General features: G+C 54.1%; 8 protein-coding genes and 1 non-coding gene across 9 annotated transcripts; 5 read left to right on the top strand and 4 right to left on the bottom strand.

Moving 5' to 3' along the window:
* Positions 1-383: 383 nt before the first annotated feature.
* On the top strand, positions 384-1878 carry LRP88_03263 (uncharacterized protein; the record flags this gene model as incomplete). Its single annotated transcript, XM_083239890.1, has 5 exons — positions 384-544; positions 606-633; positions 703-1207; positions 1305-1642; positions 1696-1878. The coding sequence occupies 5 exons, from the start codon at positions 384-386 to the stop codon at positions 1876-1878; spliced, it is 1215 nt and encodes a 404-aa protein (XP_083105020.1).
* Positions 1879-3337: 1459 nt separating this feature from the next.
* LRP88_03262 (Hsp70 family chaperone LHS1) lies at positions 3338-6403 on the top strand (the record flags this gene model as incomplete). Its single annotated transcript, XM_083239889.1, has 1 exon — positions 3338-6403. One exon carries the CDS (start codon positions 3338-3340, stop codon positions 6401-6403), a length of 3066 nt encoding a protein of 1021 aa, XP_083105019.1.
* A 1097-nt stretch (positions 6404-7500) lies between these two features.
* On the top strand, positions 7501-8921 carry LRP88_03261 (aspartic peptidase domain-containing protein; the record flags this gene model as incomplete). The annotated part of the gene is made up of 4 exons (XM_083239888.1): positions 7501-7732; positions 7784-7938; positions 8006-8069; positions 8128-8921. The coding sequence occupies 4 exons, from the start codon at positions 7501-7503 to the stop codon at positions 8919-8921; spliced, it is 1245 nt and encodes a 414-aa protein (XP_083105018.1).
* Positions 8922-9816: 895 nt separating this feature from the next.
* LRP88_03260 (uncharacterized protein) lies at positions 9817-10503 on the bottom strand (the record flags this gene model as incomplete). The annotated part of the gene is made up of 4 exons (XM_083239887.1): positions 9817-9833; positions 9904-10190; positions 10251-10340; positions 10442-10503. The coding sequence occupies 4 exons, from the start codon at positions 10501-10503 to the stop codon at positions 9817-9819; spliced, it is 456 nt and encodes a 151-aa protein (XP_083105017.1).
* A 2341-nt stretch (positions 10504-12844) lies between these two features.
* Positions 12845-12916, bottom strand: LRP88_03259. Its single transcript has one exon. It is a non-coding gene; the product is annotated as a tRNA-Thr (tRNA).
* An 889-nt stretch (positions 12917-13805) lies between these two features.
* Positions 13806-14036, top strand: LRP88_03258 (uncharacterized protein; the record flags this gene model as incomplete). The annotated part of the gene is made up of 1 exon (XM_083239886.1): positions 13806-14036. The coding sequence occupies one exon, from the start codon at positions 13806-13808 to the stop codon at positions 14034-14036; it is 231 nt and encodes a 76-aa protein (XP_083105016.1).
* A 942-nt stretch (positions 14037-14978) lies between these two features.
* Positions 14979-16666, bottom strand: LRP88_03257 (aquaporin-like protein; the record flags this gene model as incomplete). Its single annotated transcript, XM_083239885.1, has 3 exons — positions 14979-15113; positions 15164-15234; positions 15283-16666. 3 exons carry the CDS (start codon positions 16664-16666, stop codon positions 14979-14981), a joined length of 1590 nt encoding a protein of 529 aa, XP_083105015.1.
* A 1864-nt stretch (positions 16667-18530) lies between these two features.
* On the top strand, positions 18531-20740 carry LRP88_03256 (anaphase promoting complex subunit DOC1 domain-containing protein; the record flags this gene model as incomplete). The annotated part of the gene is made up of 4 exons (XM_083239884.1): positions 18531-18822; positions 19314-19376; positions 19436-20150; positions 20206-20740. 4 exons carry the CDS (start codon positions 18531-18533, stop codon positions 20738-20740), a joined length of 1605 nt encoding a protein of 534 aa, XP_083105014.1.
* Positions 20741-21231: 491 nt separating this feature from the next.
* Positions 21232-27429, bottom strand: LRP88_03255 (uncharacterized protein; the record flags this gene model as incomplete). The annotated part of the gene is made up of 7 exons (XM_083239883.1): positions 21232-24543; positions 24917-24997; positions 25081-25464; positions 25517-26601; positions 26828-26907; positions 27019-27122; positions 27370-27429. 7 exons carry the CDS (start codon positions 27427-27429, stop codon positions 21232-21234), a joined length of 5106 nt encoding a protein of 1701 aa, XP_083105013.1.
* Positions 27430-27647: the final 218 nt, after the last annotated feature.

Raw genomic sequence — 27647 nt, 5'->3', positions numbered from 1 at the left:
GGCACTTGGGGTTAGTGCCACTGGCGCCCGGGCTGGCACTGGCGCTCACTGCCCTGGGCCTGGGCTGCCTGGGCGGGCTGGCTGGCCTCGTTTGACCTGTACCACCACCACCACAACTTGGCCTTCTTCTTCCTCTCCAACTCCTCTTTTTCGTCTTCTCCCACAACTCACCCGCATTCTCCACCTCTCCACCCCTCTGCTTCGGCATCCATCTTACCTGTACTCCCTCTCGATCCTCTCTACGACGTTTACGTCCCTAAACCAAGCTCTCTCCACCTCTGCAAGCCTGTCGCACGTCACCGACGACAGCGTCTCCAACCCTCGCGCAAACAGTCTCTGACTCGATCCTCCACCCTCGACCTCACACCACCCTCTCTCCCGCGATGGCTGCCCAGGCTGCTCAGCCCGCTTCCAAGTCGGCCAAGAAGAAGGCCGCCAAAGCCATCGAGCGAACTGAATCCCCCGCCCCCAGCGTCACCTCCGCCGCCGCCGATAAGACCGGCGACGACACCTTCGAGTCCCCCTACATCAAGGAGCTCCAAAAGTGAGTATCGCCGCTCTGCTGCGGCAGTTTTACGGGAGCTCGACGCTGACGGCCGCAAAAGGAACATTCGCAATGTCAACAAAAAGATTGTGAGTCTTGCGCATCTCTTTTCGCGCCCAAACGCTTGACGTTTCGTCATACTGACCCCTCGCGACTAGACCAACGCTTCCAAGACCGACGCCCTTCTAAGCCAACACGCTGACAAGTCGCTCGATGAGCTGGTTGCCGCCAAGATCATCAACGCCGACCAGAAGGCCCAGATCCTCAAGAAGCCTGCTCTGCAGGCCCAGCTCGCTCAGTTCGAGGAGCAGCTGACGCAATACCAGAAGGTCGACGAGCAGTACCGGACACGCGCCGCCGCCGACAAGGCCGAGTGGGAGAAGGGCCTCGAGAAGGCCAAGGCCGATGCTGTTGCTGAGGCCAAGGAGGAGGCCAGCAAGTCTCTGAACGACAACCTGCTGGTCCTGTCGCAGTTCCTGCGACTTGCTGCCTACCGCCGTGAGGAGGCTCAGGACCCCGAGTCTGACGAAAGCCAGGCTATCGAGGGCGTCCTCCTCGCCATCTACTCTGGCGATCAGAATGCCGTTCAGTCCATGCTGAAGCTTGTCAACGGTACTGAGGACCAGATCTTCAGCGTTCCCGGAGAGCAGCTGCAGACCACTTGTAAGTTGGCCGGCCGTTCCGTCATGTCTTTCCTAACAAGGTGCAGTCTCCAAGGTCAAGTCTTTGGCTCAAGAGTATAAGACTCCCTATGACGAAGTCCCGGCTGCTGAGGGTGAAGCTGCGCCCGCCGAGGTTACCTCGGACCCCACTGTCGCGCACGCCTCCGCCACCGAGATCGAGGCTGGCGATGTTTCCGCTCCCATCAAGGCTGCTGTCCAGCCTTCTTCCAACGGTCTGGCCAATGCCAGCGTGGCCGACGACGCCGCTAACGCCGTCGCCGAGAGCCATTGGGACACCCCTAATCAGGAGCTTTCCGCTTCTCAGGAGTGGGTTGACGTGAAGGCTACTGAGGCTACTGAAGCCGAGGCTGCTGCCCCAGCCCCTGCTGCCAACACTCAGTCTTGGGCTGATGACCACCCTGAACACGCCGCTGAGGTATGTTGATGTTGTATACTCGTGAAGGCAAAGAGACTAATGCGCCGATTCAGACCGCCGCTCCCGCCGACCCCAACGACGGATTCCACCAGGTCCAGCGAAACCGACCTGGCAGCCACCGCGGACGCGGACGTGGTGACTGGCGCGGCCGAGGCGGCCACCGTGGTGATGGCCGTGGACGAGGCCGTGGCCATCGCGGTGCCCCCCGAGGCGGTCGCCGCAACGAGGAGTCGTAAACGCTCCCTAACATGAAATGGCATGGGTTAGAATCACAACTTACGAATCTCCTTGCATTTCCCGGAGGCAATGTACACCATGAGATGACGGCGTTTGCAAGTCAAGATTTCTTTGGCATTTGGCCGGGGAACGGTGGGCTTGGGGGCTTTGCATTTTGGGGTTTTGCTGATTTTGGGACTCGGAAATACATCTGGCCACGGTGTCGGTCGGAGTCTTTAATACCTTTGTAACACTGTAGGCCTTCCGGAAGGATACATGGGGTAGTAGGTAAACAATGTGAATGGATACCCGCCAGTGTGCTGTCTTGGATGTGAAGTCGGGCTGAGTCGCGTGATGACATTTATGTGAGACAATTCGACTTGAAAGCAAGATGTGATTATTCAGTGCGCATGGTAGTGACTATCGATCCAGCATCATTCATTTGACAAGGCATTGGTCAACCCGGGCACTTCTTGAGCTCTGAGCATCGTGATGTGGCTCGTTGACGTAGGGCTGATTTTGAGCTTCGACCTGTGCCGTCATAGGGTTCGCAGGGGTCTTGAAAAGTGTGGGGAGCCTTGGAGGGGTTTCAATTGGCCAGGGGTCGGGTCTTTTTCAACCCCTACCGACTTATAGCAACGTGGTCCTAGGAGAGGAGAGAAATGTTGTTGCAAGAGGCATCGTGCCTTTATTGAAACCGGAATAATACGATATTTCTGCCGTTATTGACGTTGAAAGATTGCATATAATCGGCTGCAGGAATGCATCATGCAAGCTCTCCTGGCTACAGGTTCAAGCTTGGTGGACGGACATCCATGGTGCGAGAACCCGCGGTAGACAAGGGCTTTGCGGCCCGACTAAGCGTAGCTTGCCTCTTCCAAAGAGAACACCTTGGCCAATTCGCAGATACACGCACTTATCCACGGGTTTCTGCCTGTGACCAAAGATCATGAACTTTGAACAGCAACTGAGCCACTTGCCACGGCTCGGGACTTGGTTGGGGAATCCTGGGGCTTTGATGTGTCAAGCGAGTTGAGCGCCAAGACGAGGCCGAAACCAGGGGATCATCTAAGGGAGCTTATCGGACCAATAGATAGTTTTTGTGGTCTTATCGCGATTGTCAGCCTCGCATTACAAGGCACGTCAGCGCCAATCTGTACCTATTGTTAGCTGTCCTCTTTCTTTTGAGTGGCTGGAAATTTGCACAAGCTTTAACAGCCATCGTGGCTTCTTGCTATGGTACCTTAAGTTGTCCCCATTGGAGAGTCAACCTACCCATCCATTGAGGCCACATCAACCTCTCTCACCTACTAACCTTTTTTTAACGAAACTTTCCGGCTCTTTTTTTTCTACCATAGACGTTAATCGTCTTCTCCTTTTTTCCCTTTTATTGCTTTACAGAGGCGGCGTTCCTCGTTGATAAGACTTGCTCCCCAAAGAATCTGGTGCGCGCGCACCCCCACCAAAAAACCACCCATGATGGCGTCCTCAAGAGTATCGCCTTTGAAGGCGCTCCTGGCGGCCGTCTTCCTCTTTGCCACAAACGTCTTTGCCGTCGCCGCCGTTCTGGGCGTTGATCTCGGTACAGAGTTCATCAAGGCCGCCCTCGTCAAGCCCGGCATCCCCCTCGAGATCGTCCTGACAAAGGACTCCCGCCGAAAAGAGACGTCGGCCGTCGTCTTCAAGCCCTCGCGAAATGGTCCCCAGAAAGGCCAGCACCCCGAGAGGGCCTATGGCGCTGACGCCATGGCCCTTGCTTCTCGATTCCCCAGCGACGTCTACCCGAACCTCAAGACCATCCTTGGTCTCACCACACAGGACTCCATTGTCCAGGAGTACGCTGCCCGACACCCCGCCCTCCAATTGGAGGCCCACGCCACCCGTGGCACCGCTGCTTTCAAGAGTAAGGCCTTTACAGCTGAGGTTGAGGCATGGATGGTCGAGGAGCTGCTCGCCATGGAGCTGCAGAGCATCCAGAAGAACGCCGAGGTGGCTGCCGGTGACGGAACCAGTGTCCGCTCCATCGTCCTCACCGTTCCTCCCTTCTACACCGTTGACGAGAAGCGGGCCGTCCAGACCGCCGCTGAGCTCGCCGGCCTGAAGGTCCTCAGTCTGGTCAGCGATGGTCTGGCCGTCGGTCTCAACTACGCCACCAGCCGAGAGTTCCCCAACGTCAGCAACGGATCCAAGCCCGAGTACAACCTAGTGTTCGACATGGGCGCCGGCTCTACTAAGGCTACTATCATGAAGTTCCAGAGCCGATCCGTCAAGGACATTGGCAAGTACAACAAGACCGTCCAGGAGGTCCTGGTTCTGGGCGCTGGCTGGGACCGAACCCTTGGTGGAGATGCCCTGAACTATCTCATCCTTGACGATATGGTCTCGCAGTTTGTCGAGTCCAAGGGCGCCCAGAAGATCTCTGTCACCGCCGAGGACGTCAAGGCCCACGGCCGCGCCGTCGCGAAGCTCTCCAACCAAGTTGAGAAGCTTCGTCATGTCCTCAGCGCCAACCAGAACACCGGAGCCAGCTTCGAGGGCCTGTACGAGGACATTGACTTCAAGTACAAGATCACCCGCACTCAGTTCGAGGAGATGGCTGAGGAGCACGCCGAGAGGATCACCGTTGTCGTCAATGATGCCCTTAAGATGGCCAACCTTGACATTATCGACATTGATTCCATCATTCTTAACGGAGGCGCTACCCGAACTCCCTTTGTCCAGAAGGTTCTTGAGAAGCTTGCCGGGACCCCAGAGAAGATCCGAACCAACGTCAACTCTGACGAAGCCGCCGTCTTTGGTGCCGGTTTCAGGGCCGCCGAGCTCAGCCCCAGCTTCCGTGTCAAGGAGATCCGAATTGCGGAGGGTGCTTTGTACCCAGCTGGTCTGAAGTGGACTGCCGGCGAGGAGACTCAGCACCAGCGTCTCTGGTCTGCTGTGTCTCACCAGGGTACCCCTAAGGAGGTCACCTTTACCAACGACCAAGACTTTACTGCTACATTCTACCAGCAGGTTGGTTCTGAGGAGAAGGATGTCAAGACCCTGACCACCAAGAACCTGACTGCTACTTTCGCGGCCATCAAGGAGAAGTACCCTTCGTGCATTGAGTCGGACATTCAGTTCAAGCTCGCTGTTAGACTGAGCAGCGAGAACGGCGAGGTCGAGGTCGTCAAGGCCGCCGTTGAGTGCGAGGCCGAGGTCAAGGACGGCTTCGTGGATGGAGTCAAGAACCTCTTTGGATTCGGAAAGAAGGACCAGAAGCCTCTCAAGGAAGAGGAGAAGGTCGAGGGCTCTGAGGAAGAGATGAAGGAGAAGGCTTCCGAGGAGGCTTCTTCTTCTACCGAATCCGCCGAATCCGCTTCGTCCGAGGCTGAGACTACGGCCTCTGGCAGCGCTGAAGAAGTCAAGGCTGACGTCAAGAAGAGGGAGACTGTTGGCATTCCCGTGGATGTGACCTTGAAGAATGTCGGCATTCCCGATCTCACCAAGGCCGAGATTTCCAAGTCCAAGGACCGCCTCAAGGCTTTTGCCGCTTCCGACAAGGCCCGACTACAGAGAGAGGAGGCCCTTAACCAGCTTGAGGGATACACCTACAAGATTAGAGATCTCCTTGAGAACGACGCCTTCGTCGCCGCCGCCACTGAGGAGGAGAAGACCAAGCTAGCTGAGCTCTCGAGCGAAACCAGCGAGTGGCTCTATGACGATGGAGCCGATGCTTCCAAGGATGTGCTCAAGGCCAAGCTCAAGGTCCTCCAGGACCGCGTTGCCCCTATTCAGAAGAGGGCGGACGAGGCTGAGAAGCGCCCTGAGCAGATCGCTGCTCTGAAGGACATTTTGGAAAAGACTTCAGAGTTTGTTGAGCAGATCAAGGGACAGATCAAGGAGCACGAGAGCTGGCACTCGTCTGCCTCAGCCTCTGCTTCTGCCTCTGAGGCGATCAAGTCCAGCACCACTGAGGCTCCCGCCGAGAAGGAGACTGGCGAGTTTGACGGCCTCGAGGATGAGGACAGCGCGTCGACAACGACGACTCGCAAGATGGAGGACGTCATCAAGGAGAAGGGACCCATTCCTCCTCTGTACGTGATTGAGGACCTCACCGAGGTGATCACTCTTCACAAATCAACCAAGGAGTGGTTGAGCGAGATGGAGGTCAAGCAGGCAGCCCTGAGCGCTGTCGAGAACCCCGTGCTCCTTCTCAAGGATCTCATTGCCAAGCGTGAGAAGCTCGAGAAGGCCGGCATGGAGGTAGCCCTGAAGGGTGCTAGGAAGGTGGAGGAGAAGTCGCGACAGGCCAAGAAGAACGCCAAGGCGGCCAAGAAGAGCAAGAAGAGCAAGTCGTCGTCGACGGCTAGCGGTGACGCGTCTCAGGAGACGGTCAAGCTCAACGCTGAGGACTTTATGAAGGACGGAGAGCTTGACCAGGAGCAGCTGGAGAAGCTGATCAAGGAGCTCAAGTGGGAAAAAGCGCAGCTCAAGAAGGAGAACGAGCAGGGGGAGAAGAAGGGTGAGGAGGAGGGAGAGAAGAAGCCCACGCATGACGAGCTATAGATGGCGGCGCCCAGTTGATTTTTTGATTGTTATTTTTTGTAGCCCAAAAGGGAAAGCTACTTACCTACCTACCATTTTGGTGTTGATATTGTAGGAGTTGATTGATACCGGTACGGATGTTGATAGAGCATCTGGCCACGAGCAAGTAGACACTTGAATGAGGACATAGTCACGATATCTCATGATACCTGCGTAGCTCTCTGATATTGTAGGTGAAATGTATCTTGTCTCGGTCACTTGACGGACTCTTCCATGGAAGTCAACGCATCCCATCCCTAGATACTCCCCGTCCGACATGTCATCAACAAAGGTCCTCGGCAACGGCTCGCACGGGGGTTAAAAAACTCGTCATCAACTCCCCAGTCCCGTTCCCCGTGACCGATGATCCCGCCCAAGTTTGCCTCGTGGGTTTTCATATATCGTATCAACGCCATGCTGTCTCTGTTACCAATTGTACTTGCACATGGAGAAACCATAGATCTCCTCCACGAGGCCTCCTCCCCCCCTTTTCCCCCTTACCAAGATTGCACCTCTAATCGTACATATGCGTGTCTGAAGTTGTGCTTGTGTAGCATCGTTGCTACCGGGGACGCGGATAGGAGAAAAAAGCAGGTTCCCGTCTCTCGTTTTTTGTTTGCTACAAACAGGACTTGAGGAGATACAAGAAACGCGTGCTGTGTAAGGGGGGTAAAAGAGGTCGTCTAGATGAGGCGACTGTCATACCACGGGAAGAGCATGTTTATATTTGATTGCCTCTCTTTTTTCCTACAGGACATGAAACCCTTTTTGACCTCGTGATGGAAAGTTTGAGAAGTAAAAGAAACATCTTGGCGAGTTGTTAAAGCGGATCGTGGTACTTGGTAATTGGTGATGGTGTTTCTAAGTGATTCACTGGCCTTGCACTGCCAACCATCGTTTTTTCTTGCCGTATAATTCCCTTCCTTCCTTTCTTCCTCCCACCTTCCTTTCCTCAGGTAATCAAAAACCCTCCTGTCTCAACCGTTTACCATCCGTCGCTCCTTCCTCTTCCTCAACCCTCCCGCTTCACCTTCTTCACCCGCACACACGCCAGCCTATCTATACAATATTCTCCAACCATGAGAAGCCCTCTTTTGCTCGTCACGCTCCTTGCGGCAAGCTTCGCTACTGCCCTGGTCGCGCCTGCGGGCAAGGTTCCTGTGGGCAAGGTTCCTGCTGGCTTCTCTCTCGAGGCGAGCACGCGCAGTGGCTCCAAGCCTAGCTTTGTCAAGGCGCTCGTGGCTGCAAAGGAGAAATGGGGCGGTGGTGTTTCGCGAGAGACCCTGGAGGGCCTTTCTCTTCTTGATGATGGTAAGTTCATGCGATGTATCGATATGAATGGGGTGTTGATGGTGTGTGCAGATGGCCAGGTGAACGTAGAGCCTCTCGAGAACGATGCCATCTACATCGCCGACGTCAAGATTGGCAACCCTCCTCAGACGGTCAAGATTGCTATCGACACTGGATCCGCCGACTTGTATGAAGCCCGCGTTTATTGTAGTGACTTTCTGCTGACTGTTTAGCTGGGTGCAATCCTCCGACACCGTCTATCGATTCAATCCCGAGGGTCCATGGGCCCCTCAGTACAAGCCCAACATGTCCAGGACCTCTCGTCGTCTTCGCGATGCGACGTGGGATGTTTCCTATGGTAAGTGTGGCTGGCTTGCTCACCGGTGTCTGGTCAAATCTCTAACTCGTGGTTTCAGTCGACGGTTCCCATGCTCATGGCAGTGTCTATCTCGACACGGTTCGCATGGGCGGCTTCGAACTCAAGGACGCAGCCATCCAGTCAGCGCACATCGTCGCCATGCGGTTTGAGACCCGCACCGAAATCACGGGCATCATGGGCCTCGCCAAGAACCTCTCCAGCAACGTCAGCCCTCAGACTCCCTCTCTGCTGGATACGCTGCGTCCCCATCTTGACAGCCCAGTCTTCACCGCTGATCTGCGTCGCAACGCCACGGGCCGCTTCGATTTCGGTCGTATCGACGAGAGTCGGATCAAGGACAACATCACGTGGGTCAACACGCGCGAGGACAGTCCTCACTGGGACGTGACCTTTGACATGACAGCCTGGAACGGCCAGCGTCGTGTTTGGTTCGCCCACACGTTCGAGGCCACCGTCGACACGGGGACCTCGCTGTTGTTCATACCCCCTTCTCTTGCCGCTCTATACTGGTACGATGTGCCAGGCATGCGCGTCGACCCTCGTCTCGACAACTCCTTCACCTTTCCCTGCCAGTTTGCCGACGGTCTGCCAGACCTGATGTTCAAGATACCCAGCACAGAGCACATCTTGACCATTCCCGGGTCGTACCTCAACTACGGACCTGTCAAGGACGATCCAGAGTACTGCTGGGGAGGCATGCAGAGCGCTGATGCTATTGGCGGCGTCACCATCTTTGGTGACGTGGTGCTCAAGGCGCTGTACGTTGCTTTCGACCTGGAGAACAACAGGGTTGGGTTTGCCAACAAGCATCTCGACGATGTCGATGAGTGATATTTGATGGCACATATTCTTAAGAAGGGCATGCGTGGGACCTAATTCTGCTAATTATGACCAAGTGTGGTACAAGTCAGCTATTGTAATAGTACATTTCGATATGACGCAGCAAGCTAGAGTTAACAACTGAATTCAAATCGAGACAGTTAATCTTGACAAGGACGAGAGCAGTGTGTGAGGAATCAAGCATGTATTACCCGCCTATGTGGAATAATCAAGGTAGACACAAACCTAGTGATGCCTCGATTGACATATTAAACTCCAACATGGTGATGCACTTGCCATCACTCCAAGTGTCGATCAACAAGACACTCACATGATACCGCTTATCCAGATGCACCCTCGTCCAAACGATGGAATCCCTCCCCTCCCGAATCCTCCCATGCAGCAAACCCTATCCGAAATATATGTCCTAACCTCGTCGAGTGAGCAACAGCCAGATGCGCTGCGTGCGACCGAGAGCGAGAGGATGAATGATGTAGTAGTCAAAAATGTTGCGATGCTGCCTCTATAAAACGCCGGGAATCTTTCGTAGCGAACGACATAAAAGGGGCCCGAGGGAGGGCGCGCCTGGGATCATTTGATTCCCCTGAGTCCCCAGAAACTCCAACAACCAGTATACATGACAAGCAGCCGTGGGCATGAACGTTTGGTGATGCACCCAGGCCTGATTCGTGAACATCCAAAATAACAATGCGAAGCTAACCCCGGTCGCGGAGGTGCCATCGAGCCGGTCTTGAGACAAGTGAGCGGTTTCGATGGCCTTCTCCGCACATGATGCTCGTGTGAGATGAGATCCACCGCGGCAGGGGGTGCTTTGGTCTCCTGAGACTTGACTGGGCCTTGTGAGAAGATTAAAATGGCCTATAGTCGAATGTCGTCCTTATGCTCTCTATTCATGGTCTCCGTCTTGAAAGTCAATCTTTTCGTCAGCGGGGCCCGTCTCGCAAGTCAGCGTGGGTGACGACATAGTATTCACCTTCACTGGCGCCCGGGGTCGGGGGCATGTTGCCCGAGGACGGGGCCTGCTGGGTGGCGCGGGCGGTGCCTGGTCGTGAACGGGCCTTGGCGTCATCCTTGGAAACGTCTTCGGCCTGAAGGTTCTGGTTGTGCTGCTGGTCGTCGTCGGCGGCGCCCTTGTTGACGACCTGGGCCAGAGAGGGTCGCGATCCGCCCGGAGCGGAGCGGCGGAGGCGGTCCTCCATCTCACGGATACGAGCCTCAAGCGAGGCAAGCTCCTCCGTGTTCTTGTCGACAGTTTGCTTCCTGTAGATACGAGGTTAGGCATCGGCGCCCTGGTCAGGGAGTTGAAAGTGGTGGACCAACTTGTCGTGGACTTGCTGGTCCAGGTCGCTCAGTGAGTTTTCGATGCGAAAAATGTCCATCAGCTCCGCTGAGAAGGAACGGGCGATGGTTCTGTCGAGGATGTAACGGTTAGCTCTGCGCGCGCGCCACTGACGAGTGCATCGAAGGCATCGTTTCAACCGTCAATGGGGAGGCATAAAGGGGAGACGGACGATTGGGGGCGACGGCCGTTGGGCTGCCAGTCGCGGTCGAGCTCCTCATCGGTGAGAGTCATGGCGGGCGATTAGAATATGGAGGATATAATGCGAACGAAGAGATATGAGGGTATCACGGAAGGAATTAAGAAGATGTTTGATGATGAAGGAGAGATGAGAGATGGAGGGAGAGAGGAGGGAGGTTTGAAAGTAAGTAGAGGTGAAAGAAAGGTCGGCAGGTTCCCCCCGAAACAACTTACTTTGTACCTTCCCAAGGCCGTACTGCATCCCCGACTCAAGTTCCAAGGGACGGGTAGTACCTTGGAGCTAGCGACTGGCGCATCTCCCTCGGCAGGCTCCCCCCACCTACCGCCCAGGGGACAGCTCCTGGACCCCTCCACTCCCTAGCGGTTAATGGTTAATGGTTCAGAGGGACTGCCCAGCGGGGCTTAGGGCAGCAGGTCCCCTGGAATTAGCGACCTGCCTTCAGGGGGCGTGCGGTCAATGCATGGAGGGTGTGAATGTTTTGTTTGGCAGATGGGAAAAGGAGACGGGAATGATCATCAGCAAAGACATCGATCGAGTAGGTAGACACTAGAAGGTGAGTTACATGGTTGTTAGATGAACGCGATAGACTTGTGCCCAAGTGACAGGTCCTCGGGGATCCAAGTGTCAGCAGGAGGAAAAAAAGGGCCCAAGACATGGCGTCTCCTTTGTCTAGGTAACCATAACCATCTAATTAATGGACAAAGGATAACGAGGAGGGCGCATCATGCACGCACCTCACAGTCTCGTCATGCCAACAGCCGCACGCTATCGCAGATGACAAGTCGACCTCTATGTGTCTTCCAGGCCCCAATTGGCTCTCGGACACGAGATTGGCTGGTTATTGAAGTGTGCCCCCTGCCTTGGGCCTATTGAGAAAATGGTAAAATGAGAGCCGAGATAGCATTTAGAGAAGGGAGTGTTGACACGCCCCCATCATCAGATTTCCTCGTCTGCGAGAGATGAATCAATGACGGATGCGGAGAAGCCGATAGCTGTTGTAGCTGTTACCGCTCCTGCATGACAGGACCGCATGAGACGTAATAACCAACCCGTCTATTTTTACAGTATCCGTGTTTCGTTTTACTCCTGACGCACGAAGCAGCAGCAGTCATCGGCGACCATCCAACCCATGGATCTCACGTGCATCACCAATCACGGCTGCAGACCTCAAACTTCATGTAGCTTTCCTCAAAAGATGACAATTTCCACTCAGCTAACCTCGAGGCAAATGAAGCTCGGCTCGGCAGTGCCCATCACCATCAATACATGCCCAATTCCAGGGGGCCAGTGGGCGTATGACATCAATCTTAATTTGCCCTGCTATTAAGATTGGAGCTGCCCCAAACACCCCCCTTGGCTTTATCCGAGACCAGTTGACACAAGAAATCAATCTCATTCCATCTCTCTACCCGTCGCGTGAAACTGTTCCCATTCCAGACAAAAAAGTCATTAATGAATGCGTCCTTCCCCCAGGGGGCAAGGGTCTCATGAGGGCTCATGCCCATGACACTAAGTAACCCGCATGCGTCTTTTTGCTCATTAGCACCCGCGCGCAGATGGCCTATCTCCGCTTTTGTCTGGGGGAAGGTAGTGTGGTGTGCCATGTATGCATGAAATACGCTTGTGAGGTCATCACATCACGGCTGCCGTGCATCAGAACGTGGCCGTCGGGACCTGACCTGAGTTATCTATGTCTATCATCACGAGCCACTCACATCACGGGATCTAACCAGCCCAACTATGGCTGTCCTGACCATAGCATTTCCATCTCATCTCTCACGGGGCCAGGATGGTTATCTTGATTGGGGTTGAGGCACTTTGCGCAACCACTCGAGCCCGAGGTTCAGGGTAGGATATTTGAACGAGGATGCTATTCGCAAAACCTCGTGTCTGGCTCGTGTAAACTTTCTTCTTGGCGACAGAGCTTCCCTATCGAATCCTGTGCGACGACGTCTTGCTGCCTACCAACTTACTCTAATGCGAGGGCGCCCTGTCTAGATTCGTATTCTGAGATGTCGCTTCGTCCTGCTTCATCTCAGTTTCAACCAAGCCAGCGTCACTTCAAGCCCTTTCGCTCTCCCAATATCATCACCTCCCTGTACTACCAGGGCCAACCCCCACGGTCTGAGCATTTGTTCCTGTCAGATTCTAGAAGCACCTGATCAAATTTTCCATGAGGCCTTCTTCCCAACCCCGTAAAGCCACCACGTGAACTCGCCAGAAGGGGAATGTTTCAAAAAGATAACAGCCAAGGCATAACACAACCCATCCATTATCGACGGTTAATGATACGCGTTTCCAGATACCATTCATCCACAACATCACTTGATCGACCAAAAAAAATGGATGAAGAGGTCAAAAAACAAGTTCACTTGCCCCGTACTGGAATCGAACCAGTGATCTTATCATTACTAGTGATACGCTTTACCACTGAGCCAACGGGGCTTCTTAGTGAGCTTGTTGACGAGGAGAGTGATAATTCGGATTATGTGTGTCGGTGTGACTGCTTCGACGGTTGCAACGCTCAGGATGTGTCCTCAACGTCGTTTCTACTTTACCCACTGTCCTGTGAACCCTACCCCTACCAGACCGACAATTAATCGTCAATGAATGATACAACCGTGACTCCTTTTACGCCTGCATGCTTCTCCTATCGATCTAAAGATTTCATGCCCAGAAACGGAAATGTACCTCGTGAGCCAGAGCATTTCATTGGAAAGGATTAACCACTCCCAGAAATCAGATTTCAGTCAATAAGCCATTGCTTCAGTCGACTTGGGACTTGTATCAACTAAGGCTCGTAATGAAATCCAAGGGAAGGTGGCAAAATATACCCTAGAACGGCTCGCAAGAGCAACAATGAAAGCCTCAGCCCGGCATCAGATGCGGCCTTGACGGTGTCAGGGTGGATTGGGACACTTTAGGGATCGGTGCTAAGCACATAAATGGAGGTTGATCTGAGGATTCCTAAAAGGGAAGAAGAAGCACTGCATAAGAGAAGTGAACCTGAAGTGAGATATTTCTGACCAGGGCTAGTTCTGCCGTAGCCTATCGCAACGTTATTGTCAGTGGCCACCAGGTGCCGAATCTGAGTATCAATTCAACACAATGCAAGGCATACACATCTAGATCTATTCATTTCATACCCAGAAGAAGGTCTATTGTTGCCATAGACATATAAAACCTCAACTCCATTCCACGAAGTTATCTCCTTTCTCTCCCTTCCTTCACCACGATATCGAAAACACTTCGACAGCCTAGATATCAACTCCACCCATCACTCAAACCCTCACCCAAAACACAGGTCAGCAACACTCGACACCAATCAACCGCAATGGCTAACTCGCACGATTCCGACTTCGACCCCCTGCTGGAGCCAGTCGCTGAGAACGGCGGGGTCGGAATTGGCCTCACCATCTTCATTGTCCTTTTGCTCTCCCTGTCCGTGTACATCCACGCCGCCGGGAGCTGGCGACACTATCGCCGCCAGAATCAGGAGACCATCATCATTTCTGTCCACGTGGAGGAACCCATCCTTGTTGCCTTCAACCTCGATGACGACTAAAGCATCACTTGGGTCATCACCCACACGCAAATGATACGACTTGGAGATTGAAACAACAAGATTCATCAGGTATATATCTGCTACTCTGAACATCAACCCATGACATCTCACTGACATCTAGAGACAGACCACTCTACATCACCTCGACGCTTTGAAGGGTGACCCAACACTGAGCGGCCATCGAATGCCAACCTACAACAACTCCGGATCATGTCATCAACGACTTTTTGGAATGGAATATTTCGCCGCTGATGGAAATGGTGGATTTGGGGGATGAGCTTGTCCAGCCTGTTGACTGTGGTTCGTGGGTCCAGGCATGATCTCTACACATGTTCTTTCACCTCTACTTTTTTAATCTCGGAGATGGCACAATCAAAACAACCTTGACAACTCATTCATGCTCCTTGATGCGAAACTGCCTATCGTAGATGTTTGATTGCGTGCCGAGTGATGAGTTGCCTGTGATGGCTATGCGAACACCCTACAAGAGTTGTCCAGGTACAGAAGCGCAATGAGGAAAGGAGCTTGAAGGCACGGGACGATGTCGGCGGTGTCTATGCTACGGAAGGCATCACCGGGAGTACGCAATAGAGGTTATCAATGAAAAGAGTCGGTGAAGGATACACCATATATTGATTTGCCTGTCTATCCTTTCTAACGGCCTCCCTCTTCTCTGGAGGACATTAACTCCCGGCCGCCAAATACGCCGGCAAGCCAGACAAAAACTCCGCAACTCCAAATACATGCGTACATAAATCATTCCTTCATATCGCGCAGTTTCCCTTCTTTTTTGTCTTTCGTCTTGTATGTGTGTTCATCGAATGCGATCGTTGATCTGTCCACTGTTCCATTTCCATCGTTTTCTTTCTACGTTCAATCACTTAAATCGTTCATCTTGTCGTGTGTGTTGCAGTCATTTCGGTCATACTTCATAAAGCACGTTCAGCTGCGGATCGAAGGCGATTTGCCCAGGCCGAACTGGATAGAGGGTGGCTTGGCTGCCTGGATCTCGGCACGCTTCTCGGGGTTCTTGGTAGGGTCGTTGGCATCATCACCATCAGCGCCAGGGTTGGCCATCTATAATCCATTTAGTAAACTGCATCAATACTGTAGAGCAAAAGACTCACCTCGTATTCCAGAGTCTTGATAAACCAGTAAAACGCCACAGCAATGAGAGATCCAATAAAGGGTCCAACCCCTGTTACTCGTTAGTATTCGAAAGCTAATCAAGAATTTCAAGGCTTACAGTAAATCCAATGCTCGGTGTCAAAGGTGCCAGTAACCACACATGGACCAAAGCTTCGGGCTGGGTTCAGAGAACCTCCAGTGAACTGAACACCCACCATCTCGGCGATGAACAGAGCCAGACCAATACCAACGGGGGCAATAAAGGTGGCACGGTGCTTCTCCTTGGCAAGCATGAAGATGGTAAACACCAGCTCAGCCGTCAGAATGGCCTCGATGAACACTCCTTGAACCAGTGATGCTCCACCTCCCAGTGTAGTCCTGACATTGAACGCCTCTGGGAACAGGTAAAGTACCACAACCGAGGCAAGCATTGCACCGAGAATCTGGGAGATGAAGAGGCAGACAGCTCGTGTTAGGCTAATAGCCTTGACCATCAGCATGGCAATGGTAACAGCTGGGTTGAAAAGACCACCGCTGATGCGGAAGAAAACCCAGACGTTGACCATAAGAGAGAAACCAAAGATGATGGAGATGTAAAGCAGAGTAGAGACGGAGAAACCGGTCGACTCTCCCGTAGTAGTCTTGGCGCTGGTGTTGGACTGAATATTGGCAACCTCTGTGCCAGCAAAAGCAAAAAAGAGGAACATTGTGGTGCCAATAAACTCTCCCAGACTGGCCACAAAGTGGTTCTTGAAATCGGAGTTCATCCACTGGGTCAAGGGGAGGCGCATCACCTGGGCCTTCTCATGGGCAGTCAGGTTGTTCCAATCTAGGCGGCCTGAGGCAAGGTTGACACCATGGCTTGACGAGGGGCGGCGTTGATGGTTGAGACGACCTGGGTGGTAGCCCATCTCTTCATCCGTCAGCCGTCGTCCTCGGGTACTCTCGAATGGATCCTTGGCGTAGCGGAGATCATCATTGTAGAGATCTTCATCAGAGTCGTGGGGCGCAGTTCGACGACGGTTCATGAACGCCGGGGGAGGGCAGTTGCTTCTCCGAGAGGTATAACGCTCCGGACGACCCTCATTGCGCCAGTATCGCTCGTAGTCGCCAAGGGTAGGGTGGTCACGGGGCTCTTGGTCAAAGTCCCAGTCTTCACGGAAGCGACGTCGTTGAGACTTCATGGAACCCCCCGAGTGCTGAAGAGGATCTACATCGTGAGAGAACCGAGTTGCGCCTTTGGGAGTGGCATAAGCACCAGTACGAGAACCGGGTCTTGATCGAATGGCTTCATGGCTGGGAGCGGGCTGAAGGGGTACAATGGTGTCGGCTTCCGAGTTTCGTGAAGGCTGCTGGTCTATAGGGGAGCCAGGAGGTGCAAAGGGTACGCTGTCATTGTTTGGGGAGCTGATGGCCTCTCCTGGAGGGCTGTAGGCAGAAACATTGGCTGCAGGTGTACTGCGAGTTGAGCGGGTGACGCTGGGGGTGTGTAGGGAGGACATGTCGAAATCAGGGGTAGGGGATCTCAAAGATGTTTCAATAGAGGGCAAAGAATCAAGAGACATCAACCGAAATACGAACTCGAGAGAAGCCCTCGATTCTTGTGCTACTGTTGCTGCTGCTTTGCTAGCTGTTGGTTCATGATTGCCACCATCGAGATGCCCTCGATATTTATGCCTTCGAGCTCTCGATAAAGAAGCTGTACTCAGGGTTCCCCCAAGATACCCATCACCCCGACTCGGCCCTGATTCTCTCAATCAACCCTTGCAAATGACATCGTTGGAGGTCCCAGTGTGGGGATGGAGGCATTCGAAGGAGCCTCGGCGCCAGATTGCATCGGCCGCAGAGAATAGCTGAGATGGCTGCGAGCGAGCCCTGACTTGCATGCGTGAAAGAAAAAGGTGGGCTCAAGCTTGGATCTTGAAAAGTCTGAAGGGTCTCGTCCATGGGAGGTCCCTGAAGGTCTGTAAGCCGACGTGGCGAGCGGGGAGGTCCGGTAGATAAGTCGTGGTGAGAATGACGTAGCCGGTAGCGGCAAAAGGATCTCGACGATGCCGGCAGCTTGTAATCAAGACCCAGATCGTTGCCAATGGGACGAGGCAGACGAGGCGAGCTAGCTACGGGTGGAGGAGCTGGGATCAAGGCTGTAAGTGAGGCTGGCTGAGAGGCCCACAGGCGGTGCTTCAAGTTGAACGACATACGTAGGTCGTGCAGCAAAGGAACTCGCTAAGCCAACTTGGAAGGGGAAAAAACTCCTTTCTTCATGGAAGATCACAGAGAAGCTGCCGTTTCATGTCACTGAGCGCTAATGCGGCTTTGACGCGCAACCACGCGATCACTTGCATGCCTCACTCAGATACTTGGTGCGGTCTTGCAGGTTAAGGTTGAGACATGCTGTACCCAGGACCAAGGTAAGGAGATGCTTGCTGGCTATCTGACATGGTCAGGGCGCCTTTGCGGGGGAGGCTGGATGGGAACCGGCCTCGTTGATTTCACTACAAGGAGACTCTGAATCGAATGCAACGGCATCGAAGATCATCAAGGCGTGATGATATCTGGGGCCAGTTAGTGGAAACCTTGGGCTTCAACGTCGTGATGTGATGGGATGCCGGGTGGCGGCGAAAAGCAAAGCCCGAAGCCTCCGAGACGCATTCGGCTCCGAAAGAGGCATAATGTGGCTCTCGACCCACAGCAGGACAACCTCAAAGTTGGCAATGCGTCTCGCGTAGGTAGCGGTCGGTGGCAGGGACTGGATCGAATCCTGAAAAAAGAGTCGAATCTAGCTTCTGCTCAAAGGGACCAACGGCCAAGAGGCTAGGTAGTTGGATGCGGGGATGGAGGGGAATGGCTTCATCCGCGAGACACAAAAGAGGCTGGTTTGGCGGGGTATCAAGGACCCTAACTCTGGGGTCAGGATGAAAGCGCACAGCTCGCTTGAGTGAGCTTCAATCAGGTCATGAGGGGTAAATTGTCTCATTGAGGGGAAGTGGAACTGATCACGCAAGAGAAGCAAGGGACGGTGATGCCCAAGAGTGGTGACATGCAGTTGTGATGATTGAGATGGTGTTGAGGTTGACACTAACACAGAGAGATGAAGCAGATGATGGTGTGTGAAGATGACACGTGACCACGCGTCAACGCTTCAACGACAAACTACCCACTCACGTCACTTTTCTCCCCTACCCGCGCGTGTAAATCGAATTGCGCATGCAAGTCCTGCCAGTCGCCATTGACATTGATTGACTGCCGCCTTGCAGTGACAGGACAGGATAGGACAGCCAGTCTGCAGTGCAGGCCCCCTTTACCACAAACCGTTGCACGTGTTTGCCGTTCATCGGGCAGGCGCCTGCTGCTGCTGTTGCTGCAATGGATATCACGCGGGGTTCGCGGCGTGCCCGCCATGTAGCTGCTGCCCATACCACTCCCAACGCCGCCGCCGCTTCAAGCCCTCAAGGACCTGGAGGTACCATACCGAACACATCTTCACCCGCTGGAACTCCCAGCGGCCCTGCTAGACTTCCTCCGGCCCAGGGGGCATCACCCGCGGCGGCGCTGGTAACCCCTGATGCCCCTGCTGCGCTGCATCGGACGCCCGATCAGCCTCCCGATCAACGGCGACGTCGAGCACCTCCTCCGAACCCGTTTCGGCTTTATAGAAGTGAGTAGGTCTACCTCTTCTTCTTCTTTTTCGTCCGATCTCTTTTTGGAAGTATTTGACCCACGCTTGCATTGCTCTGCTAGTTGCAGTGTCGTTCATGCAGCCTTTGCCAGTGCCAACCCCCCTGTTAGTGCAAATACAAAGTGACGCTTCTGGATGCAGCGCATCTACCAGTTGAAATGCGCCTGAAGCTCTTGATGATGATTATCTGTCACTGGCATCGAGGATATGACCTCATTTGGACTTTGGAATCTTCCCTTTTCGGATGATTGCAAAAATCACCAGAAAGGTCCTCACCCTTCTCCCATCTCTGGCTCTTCTCCTCGACCACTTCACACACTCAGCACTTTCCACCACCCAATCCATCTTCTTCAACTTCACACATCTTCAATTCTTCTTCACGCAAGATCACCTCTTTCGATTGCTCGTTTTTCTACATCAATCACTTGAAGAATCCGCAATCCATCCGCAAACATGCCTGCTCTCCGCAGCCGTTCCACCAACGTTCGGCACACTCCCCTCAAGCGAGCTCCCCTTCAAGAACTTCCTATCAAGTGCAACAGTCGTCTCAACCGCCAAGGCCGGTGCACAAACATTCCTCTCTACTCCACAGGCCAGGAGAATCTTTCGGCCATTGCTCAGGAGGCCGAGTTCCTCGCCTCCATCGACGCGCTGGACGCTCCCATCTACGTTGACGAGGAAATCGCCGCTGTTGATGAAGTTTTTGAGAACTTAACTGGCTACTCGGAGACCGTGCGTCGTGCAATCATTCCTGGCACCGGCTTGATAGACCTCGACTTGATCGACACTGACGGTGTCGAGTTGGACGAGTCTCTTCTCGATCTCATCGACGAGGCCATTGAAGAACAACTCCAACAGGCAATGGATGAAGTTGAAATGGAAATTAACGACATGCTAGCTGCTCAGCCCGCCGACCACCCACGCTTGAGTATGCCTCTCCTCGACTCCGACGACTCGGGCTCCGAGCCCGACCTCAGCGTCCTGGGCATGGCCCGTCCCGGCACCACCGCTGCCCCTCAGATCCCCAGCCCTTACAACAACCGAGGCGCTGAGCAAGTCGACGAAGAAGAAGAGATTGACGACGACGAGGCCATGTCTCCCGATCAGTACGAGGCCGAAACCACAAGCATCGAGGAGGAAGATGAGCCCGCCGAGGAGGAAGATGTTGAGGAGGTTGCCCATCTCATCGACCCAGCCACCGCTGGCCTCAAGGAAATCTCCAACCTTGCCCGTTTCACCGTCAGCAGCCACAAGCCCGGCAACGGTGTTGAAGAGCTCAAGAGCGACGATCTCAAGATGTACTGGCAGTAAGTCTCCACCCCTCATCACCTGCTCGTATGCACCACCAGCTAACACACCCAGGTCCGACGGCCCTCAGCCACACAAGCTCACAATGTACTTCACCCGCCGCGTCGACATCCGCGACATTCGCTTCTACGTGGACTACAATGAAGACGAGTCGTACACCCCAACCAAGGTCGTCTTCAAGGCCGGCACCGGCGAGAACAACCTCATCGAGTTCGCCACCATGGCCCTTGACAACCCCGTCGGCTGGCAGCAGGTCCCCGTCGCTGGCGCTGGCGGTGATCCTGACGGAAACACCCTCGTCGCCTGGGTCCTGCAGATGCAGATCCTCGAGAACCACCAGAACGGAAAGGACACGCACCTCCGCGGCATCAAGATCTACTCCTTCGACAACGAGTCCGTCCTCGCCCCCGGCCGCGATGGAAACCCCGTCAGCGACGCCGTCGGCCTTGTGGATGGCGCTATCCGCCGTGCTGAAGGAGACGTTGGACGGGTCAGAGTCAGCAGTGTGCAGAGGGATCCAGCTCAGTATGAGCCCGGCGCCGGAGGACTTTCTATCCCTGACTTCATGCGTGACCCCGAGATTCGTTGAGGTGCAAGGCTTTGCTTAGGGATGGGATATCCGGCAGTGGAGTATGAGCAGGAGATGTGTTTGAATGATCTGCCCCGTATGGGGGCTTCAAAACCGGTGCTTTAGTAGATGACCAAGTAAGGCATGATGAGATATGATACCAAAACTTTACAAACTTCACAACTTGACCCCCTCAAAGACACGTAGAATCACAGTGTTCATGATAATGAATTTAAATTGTGACTAGAAAGTTCTTTGTTCGTGAAAAAACGGTTCCTTACAAAAACAATGTCGTTGACACGTCTCCTTGTCCCCAATCAGTAGAGCAGAGCAACCCTGAGAGACCTCTAATTACACGCTTAGCTCTCCGCTAACATTCCTCGCTGTGGCTACTCATACATGCATGCTATGATAGTCCCCATCTGAATCCGGCCCAAAAATCTAAGCACTTCTTAAGCCTCAAAGGAGGCACTCGCATCTCCTCTGCCCTCTTCACCATCGTCCGTCATTCATTAAACAGCGACACGGGCAGGAAGATCCTCCATATCGTCCATCACGCTATCCGAATCGTTGGGGTCAACCTCTTCGACGGCATTGATAGAGCGGAACCTGGAGAGGACCCTTCTTTTACGCAGGCGTGGCTGCTCAACCTCTTGTGCCTCGGCAGCTTGCGCCCCAGTATCCTCAGTAGGGTCCTGGTAGGCAGCTGTGTGACGTCGGGAGCTTCGCTTGGCGGGAGTAGGCTTGGAAGGGGTTGACTTGACTGTCGACTTGCGAGGGGCCTTGGGGGCCTTTGGTGCCTTTGCCCTGCCCATTCCTGTCCTCTTCGCGGTGCGAGTTGCCTTGGGAGGAGCGGGCTCGACATAATCGACAGTCTCAGTGGGCTCCTCAGGTTGGGGTGTCTCTTCAGGCTGGGCCGTCTCTGCAGCCTCCACGGGCTGAGAAGTCTCAATCGGCTCCACAGGCTCCATGGCGAGAGCTGGATCAACCATATCAATGTCGGTGGATTCGATAGGCGCAATAGGGGCATCGGGAGCGGCCGGCTCCATCATGGCCATGGGCACAGAAGATTCGACATGGTCCATTGGCTCGATCGGCAAGTCAGGCTGAATATGCTCATCGGGAATGGGGTATTCGCCCAGTTGGGGCTCAACGTCTCCCTCCTCGCGAATGAAAGCGTCACTAACGGGATCGGCATTGTGGTTTGCGTGTTGTGAGCCGGGGATGGTGGCCTTGGGAATAGTGTTCAAAAACACCATCTCATCGGCGTCGTCGAAATGATCATCATCGACGTTGGGAAGTTGGCCATTTTGGTTGTAGAGGTCTGTGAGAAACTGGGCGCAGTCTCGCACGCTCTTCTCTTGCCAATTGGGAACAGTCTGCTTGAGGCGTCGCCAGAGAAGCATCTGGGTCGGACGATGCCAGCTGTTGCGAAATCGCTTGTCAACCAACCGCTGCCAGGGAATCTTTGCTTCCTCCATGGCGGGTGAGCTTTGGATCGCCATGATCATGCGGTAACGCTCCTCCTCAGGCATCGACTGGATTTGTCGGCGGGCCTTCTCCAGACGGAACGTGATGGGAGCATCAGGTTGAGTAGATACCAGCTTGTCCTTACCATGGGTCTTGATGTTCATGGCCTTCCACTTGGTGATGCATTGGAGTCGGCTTCGTGTTCTCATCATACGCTCACTGATGTTTTGCCAATCGATGAGCTCCTCGTAAGGCTTCTTAAGCAGCTCACGGGATGGTTGAATGCGTCGCAACTCGTCAATGGCGCCCATAGCTTCCATCACATACTGTGTGAGGTTGCCCTCCTCCGTCTCGTCCCAGGCGTCCTTTCGCTGGGAGTCTCCACAAACAATGTAGTTGCGGTAGCGATCTCGAAGATCTTCGGGGTGGCGGTTGATGATGGCAGCAATCTTGGACCACTTTGTGCCATGGATCTCGATCAGGTCGCGAAGTTCAGTGTCCTGCTCAACAGTCCACGTGCCACGAGCAACAAAGTTGTGGAATTTCTTGCGAGTAATGTTGATGATCTTCTGTCGGTGTCGGTCCGGGCAAGTCTCGAAGATGCGCACCCAGAGGGCAGCATGCTCATCGCCGGCAGTTGTGCCTCCAGGGGCGTGGATCATCTCGTTGAGCTGGTGCTGCTGCATGTCGTGTTCTACCCTGTAGCTCTCAACTGCTTGTGCGATACGACCGAGCTCTTGGTCGCTGAAGCGGCCCTGGGTGTAACCGGACATTCGGTTGCGACGCGCTTGACTGCTCTCTTCACCCTCCTCGTCGTCATCTGGCATGGGCTGGGATGACTGGGGCTCGACCTTTCTACGTCTCGCGGCCTTCTTAGCTCGACCTCGAGGCTTGGATGTCATGGCAGAAGGTGATGGCAGGGGAGCAAGTCCATCTTGCTGTACCTCTGGAGATGGCGACTTTTCAAAGTATGTGGGCTTGGCCTTCTTCGACGAACCCTTGGCCGAAGACCGTGTTCTCTTGGGGGCGGTGCTTGGCAGATGGGGGGTCTGGATGGGACTGCCAGGAACGTCGTAGACATCGTGGGCCTGGGGACGCTGAGCTGAAGTTGGGATCTCCATATCTGGCTGGCTATAGGGGTCTTGGTTTTCAGGGTGAGTTTGTCCGTTGACATGCTCATTCCATGCTTCTCTGGCCAGGTTCTCGACATCATGGTCAGCAGCGTTGGCGGAGCCGTTAAGTGCGAATGAGTCGGTGCCTAGATCTCGATCGGTGACATCGCCAAGGTTTTGCTGAGAGATGGGAGCATCGACATCCATCCCGTCCTGATGTGCGTTGACGGGGGCACTACCCTCTCGTGAACGAGCTTCACGTAGCTGCAGGCGAGCATCGCTGGGTGAATTGGGAGCACCGTCTGTAATGTCATCATAGATTGCATCCGCGCGAGTCGCGTTTCTGGTGTGTAGAAATGAGGCGGCCTGAGTGTCGCGGCCGTTGAGTTGCTCAGCCGTCACCGGTTCCTCACCTTCCTGTGTTCCCTGCACGACGTCTTCGGACTCGGCCTCGTCATCATGGGGCTTCCGCTTCTTGCGTTGCTTCCCATCGGTGGAATCAGAGGCCTTGCGCTTGCGCTTTGGCTGTGTAGCAGGGACGGCGATTTCTTCGTTTAGATCAACAGCTGAGGCTTCCTGGAGCTGGGCCTGGTCGGCAGCTGATGCATTGTTTTCGCCGAGGCTGTCGGGGATCTCGACTGGCGATGCAGCCTTTCTCTTGGGCTTTCTGTGCTTGCGCGAAGATTCTTCCTCGGTCGGGATCTGGGGGGATGCACTGTCGGTGGTGGTTTCCTTCTTCTTGCGCTCCTTCTTGTCGCGTTTGGATTTTCGGTTCTGGGATGAAGGTGTATCCTCATCCATGATCGCCTCGGGGGCCCGGTTGTCAAAAGACGCGTCGTTTACTTGCGAGGAGTAGGGAGCTTGTGCAGCGTTGCTGTCGAACATCTCGAGCGCGCCAAAGTCGTCTTCTTGCGCGCCTTCCTCTGTGTCGACCTGGGGGTCGTGCTCGAAGCCATCGAAGCCGCCCAAGCCGTCAATTGCCTGCTCTCCGGAATCCATCATCGCTTGGGCGGGCGTATATGACTCTTGCGGCTCGCCGTCGCGGTCGGCCTCTGGGTTCTTCTCTTGGTGTTGCTCGCGGTCGTGGTCGTGATTCTCGGCACGGTCGGTGGGAGTTTGCTTATCTGGCCCGTTGGACGGTGAGCCCATGAGGGACCAGAGGGTCGATGCAAGCCGGAAATCAGGCCACTTGCTATTGCCGGTGCCGTTGGACGACATCGATGAGCTTCTAGGCGTCGATGTCTTTTCTCTTGTTCAGAGCACGCGCGAAGAGGACATGTGTAGGGTAAGGAGATTTGAAAAAAGGGTGTGGGGCTGCAGGAAAAAATGGCAGCGCGTTACCCTGAGGCGAGCTGCAGTGTTGGGTGTTTTCGTGACAACCAGGGGTTGCTGCCTTGTGGGTCAGGCATCAACTCACCAAGCGCCGTTGCCAGAGCTCCCAAGCGAATGATACGATCCAAGATGCACTACAAAATAACTTCTTGTTAAACATTACGAGTACTCTAGGGAAATTGAACAGTTGTGTCGACATGAGCCAAGGAAATCTATGCTGTCAGCTGTTGTACAGGTCGCTTCACCAGAGACCAAAGTCATCCATTCACCAGCGCCTTTTCACCTCTTCTCTCCCAGCCGTTTCCAGAGAGACCCGGATTTTCCCAAACCATCCATCCAAATACAAAGGAACAACGTCATTAGTCTTGACTTCTCTCCAAAGGAACGTGACCAGGGTAATCATGAAGGCGTTTAATCGTCTTCCTTCTCCGCCTCCTTGAGCTTCACCGTGATGCCCTTTCGGTTCTGCTCGATCTCGTACTGGCCGCCCAGGACCAAGTCCTTGGCCACCAGCTCGCGAGTTCGGCCCAAACTCTCAATGTCGGCAATTCTCTGGATCGTACCCTCCAGATGCTTCTCGAAGTTGGGTTCAGCGCAAATCTCCTTGAAAGCTCGGTGCATCGGAACGCTGCTCGCTCGAACATCCGCCTGGCTGGTGATGCTGAACAGGTTCAGGCTGTCGAGCTCCCGAATAAAGTCGCATCTCGTCATGATTTGCTGAGCAATATGAAAGGGATACGTAGGAAGGATGTGGCCGACATCGGGGTCGTAAGTTTGCGACATCTCCTCTTCCTTGTCGACCAGAGCTTTGGCCAGACACATGGCAGCGGCCTATACAATTGTCAATGTCAAATCCGGGTCAATCAGCATGGCCTCAACTTACCGCCCACTTCTGCTGATCCATAACATCGTCATCCATCTCAGGACCGAGGATCCAGCATTGGTTGAGGAACCATCTTTTCTCAATGTCCTTGATCTTCTCGCAGGTTCCAATCATATCTCTGCTCTTGGCCACTCGGTTCAAGAAGCTCAGACGACCACCAACCCTGTCATAAATCTCCTCAAGTATCGCACTGTCAAGATTCTCCCTGAAATATCTTTGACGATACCTCTGGAGGGCCGAGATAGCTTGCTGCTTGGGCAGGTCAGTGACAGGGAGGACCTCCATCCTGGTGGCCAGCTGCTTCAGGCGCTCGTAGATCCAGTAGTCGTCAGAGTTGAAGACCATCGTGACCAAGTTAGCGGCAGCCCATTGCTCAGCCCGCTGTTGCAGGAGTTCAATAAGATCTCGCCCATCTTCATCGTTGCGAAGAAGATGCATCTGGTTAACAATGACGACCAGTGGTTTGCCCCTTTCTCGTCGCTTCTGCATGGCAACCTTTTCCAACTTGTTGAGGGCGCGCTCAATGTCAAGCAAGGCCGTGGATTCACGTGGACCCCTCTCGCTGAAATAGCCTCCGATATAGTCCTCATGGAACTCATAGTCGAGAGCCTTACCGAGACGAATCCTGAAAATTTCGAGGTCGGCATGTGCTTCAAACATGGCCACACCGTCGCCATCATTTTTGCGCATTGCATCAATCAACATGCTGCTTTTGCCAGAGCCTTTATCACCAATCAAAAGATGGTAGTGTCCAACATTGCGTCCCATGACAATATCGTCAATACGCTCCTGCTCTGGACGTGGTATCCAGTGCTCACTGGAACTACCAGGCTGATGAGGGACATCCTTGCCAATGGCGGCCAGTTCGAGGACGGGATCACCAGGCTCAAAAGCACGAGTCATCTTGGAGAGGACAAGCATCTTGTAGCTCTTGTGATAGATGTAACCAGCAGCCGCAAAGCCAAGGCCCAGCACCAGTATGGATGCAAAAGTCGTGGCAGCCGACTCTCCCATCTTAGCCAGCAGGGTGGGCTCTGCAGAGAAGTTGGGGCCTTGTTGACCCTGTGCATCGTCGGGGATTTCTTCTACTCGCCCATGTCAGTCAGTTATCACTCGACATTGGACGTTGATCATTGCCACATGGTAAAGTAACGAAGTGGCATGGATGGCAGCCAATGCATCCATTGCTTGTGAAGGACCATGGGTCTCAGGAATGAAGCAGCCATTGCCAGACATGTAGACAAAGATCCAAATATTGCAAATCAGAAACACGGCTCGTGGATTGCATGGGAGGTGCATATTGAGCACCACGATGTAAGCCATAAGCCGATCTCAGTGACGGCTTGGGTTGATGCCGGACTGGGCAGATGCCAGAAACCGAAGCTGGACCCCTGAACGCGGCGACAGATGCAGAACGAATATGCAATCACGGCCCCAGAAAGATACGAAAACGAAACAAAAATAGAGTGTGCAGAAACAGACAAATCAGCATCCATACGTACCTCTCCTTTTGCCGCTCTGTGTTGAAAAGCGCAGCCTGCTTGTAGCACTGCTTGGCCCCCAATGACGGACCCGCGGGCCAGTCCAAGGTGCCAAGTGACCAAAGCTGACCTGCCCGTTAAGGCGTCGCACCAGGCGACCTGGATACCGCAAAATCATGGCTGCTGGCTGTACAAGCTCACTGGGAGCATCAGCGAAGAAACCCGAATTCAATTGACGTGCCGTGCCGTCAAGAAGTTCGTGATGAGGCCCAGACAAAGGAGGGAAAAAGGGAACAGAGACTCGCGGGCGTCGTGGCACGAAACAGACGGGCCCGTCTAATTGTACTAAGGAAAAGGGTAAAGGGTACGTACCTCGGGCAGTGACAGACTGCTGCGCTCAGTCTGGCCTTGACTGGTCTTGGCGCACGACATGATCCAGGCACTCGGCGACCACTACTGCACCTCTAACTGATGTGCCCGCCATGATTTTGCCCTCCAGGGACCCGTCAGGACCCGTCAGGACCCGTCAGGACCGCGCTACGGAGGCAGGGCGCTGGAAAGGCCACTGTGATGGCGCCGTTGAGCGGGGAAGCCAACTTGATCCAGCAGGCGGAGGCCTCGTCAATCGAAATTCAGCAGGACAGGGGGTC

The sequence above is a fragment of the Fusarium phalaenopsidis genome (assembly GCF_050370095.1).
Source record: "Fusarium phalaenopsidis strain FUZ10S chromosome Unknown contig_32286, whole genome shotgun sequence".
NCBI classification, from domain to species: domain Eukaryota; kingdom Fungi; phylum Ascomycota; class Sordariomycetes; order Hypocreales; family Nectriaceae; genus Fusarium; species Fusarium phalaenopsidis.
The sequence above is the reverse complement of the archived record's forward strand: the minus strand, read 5'-3'. Positions and strand labels throughout refer to the sequence as shown.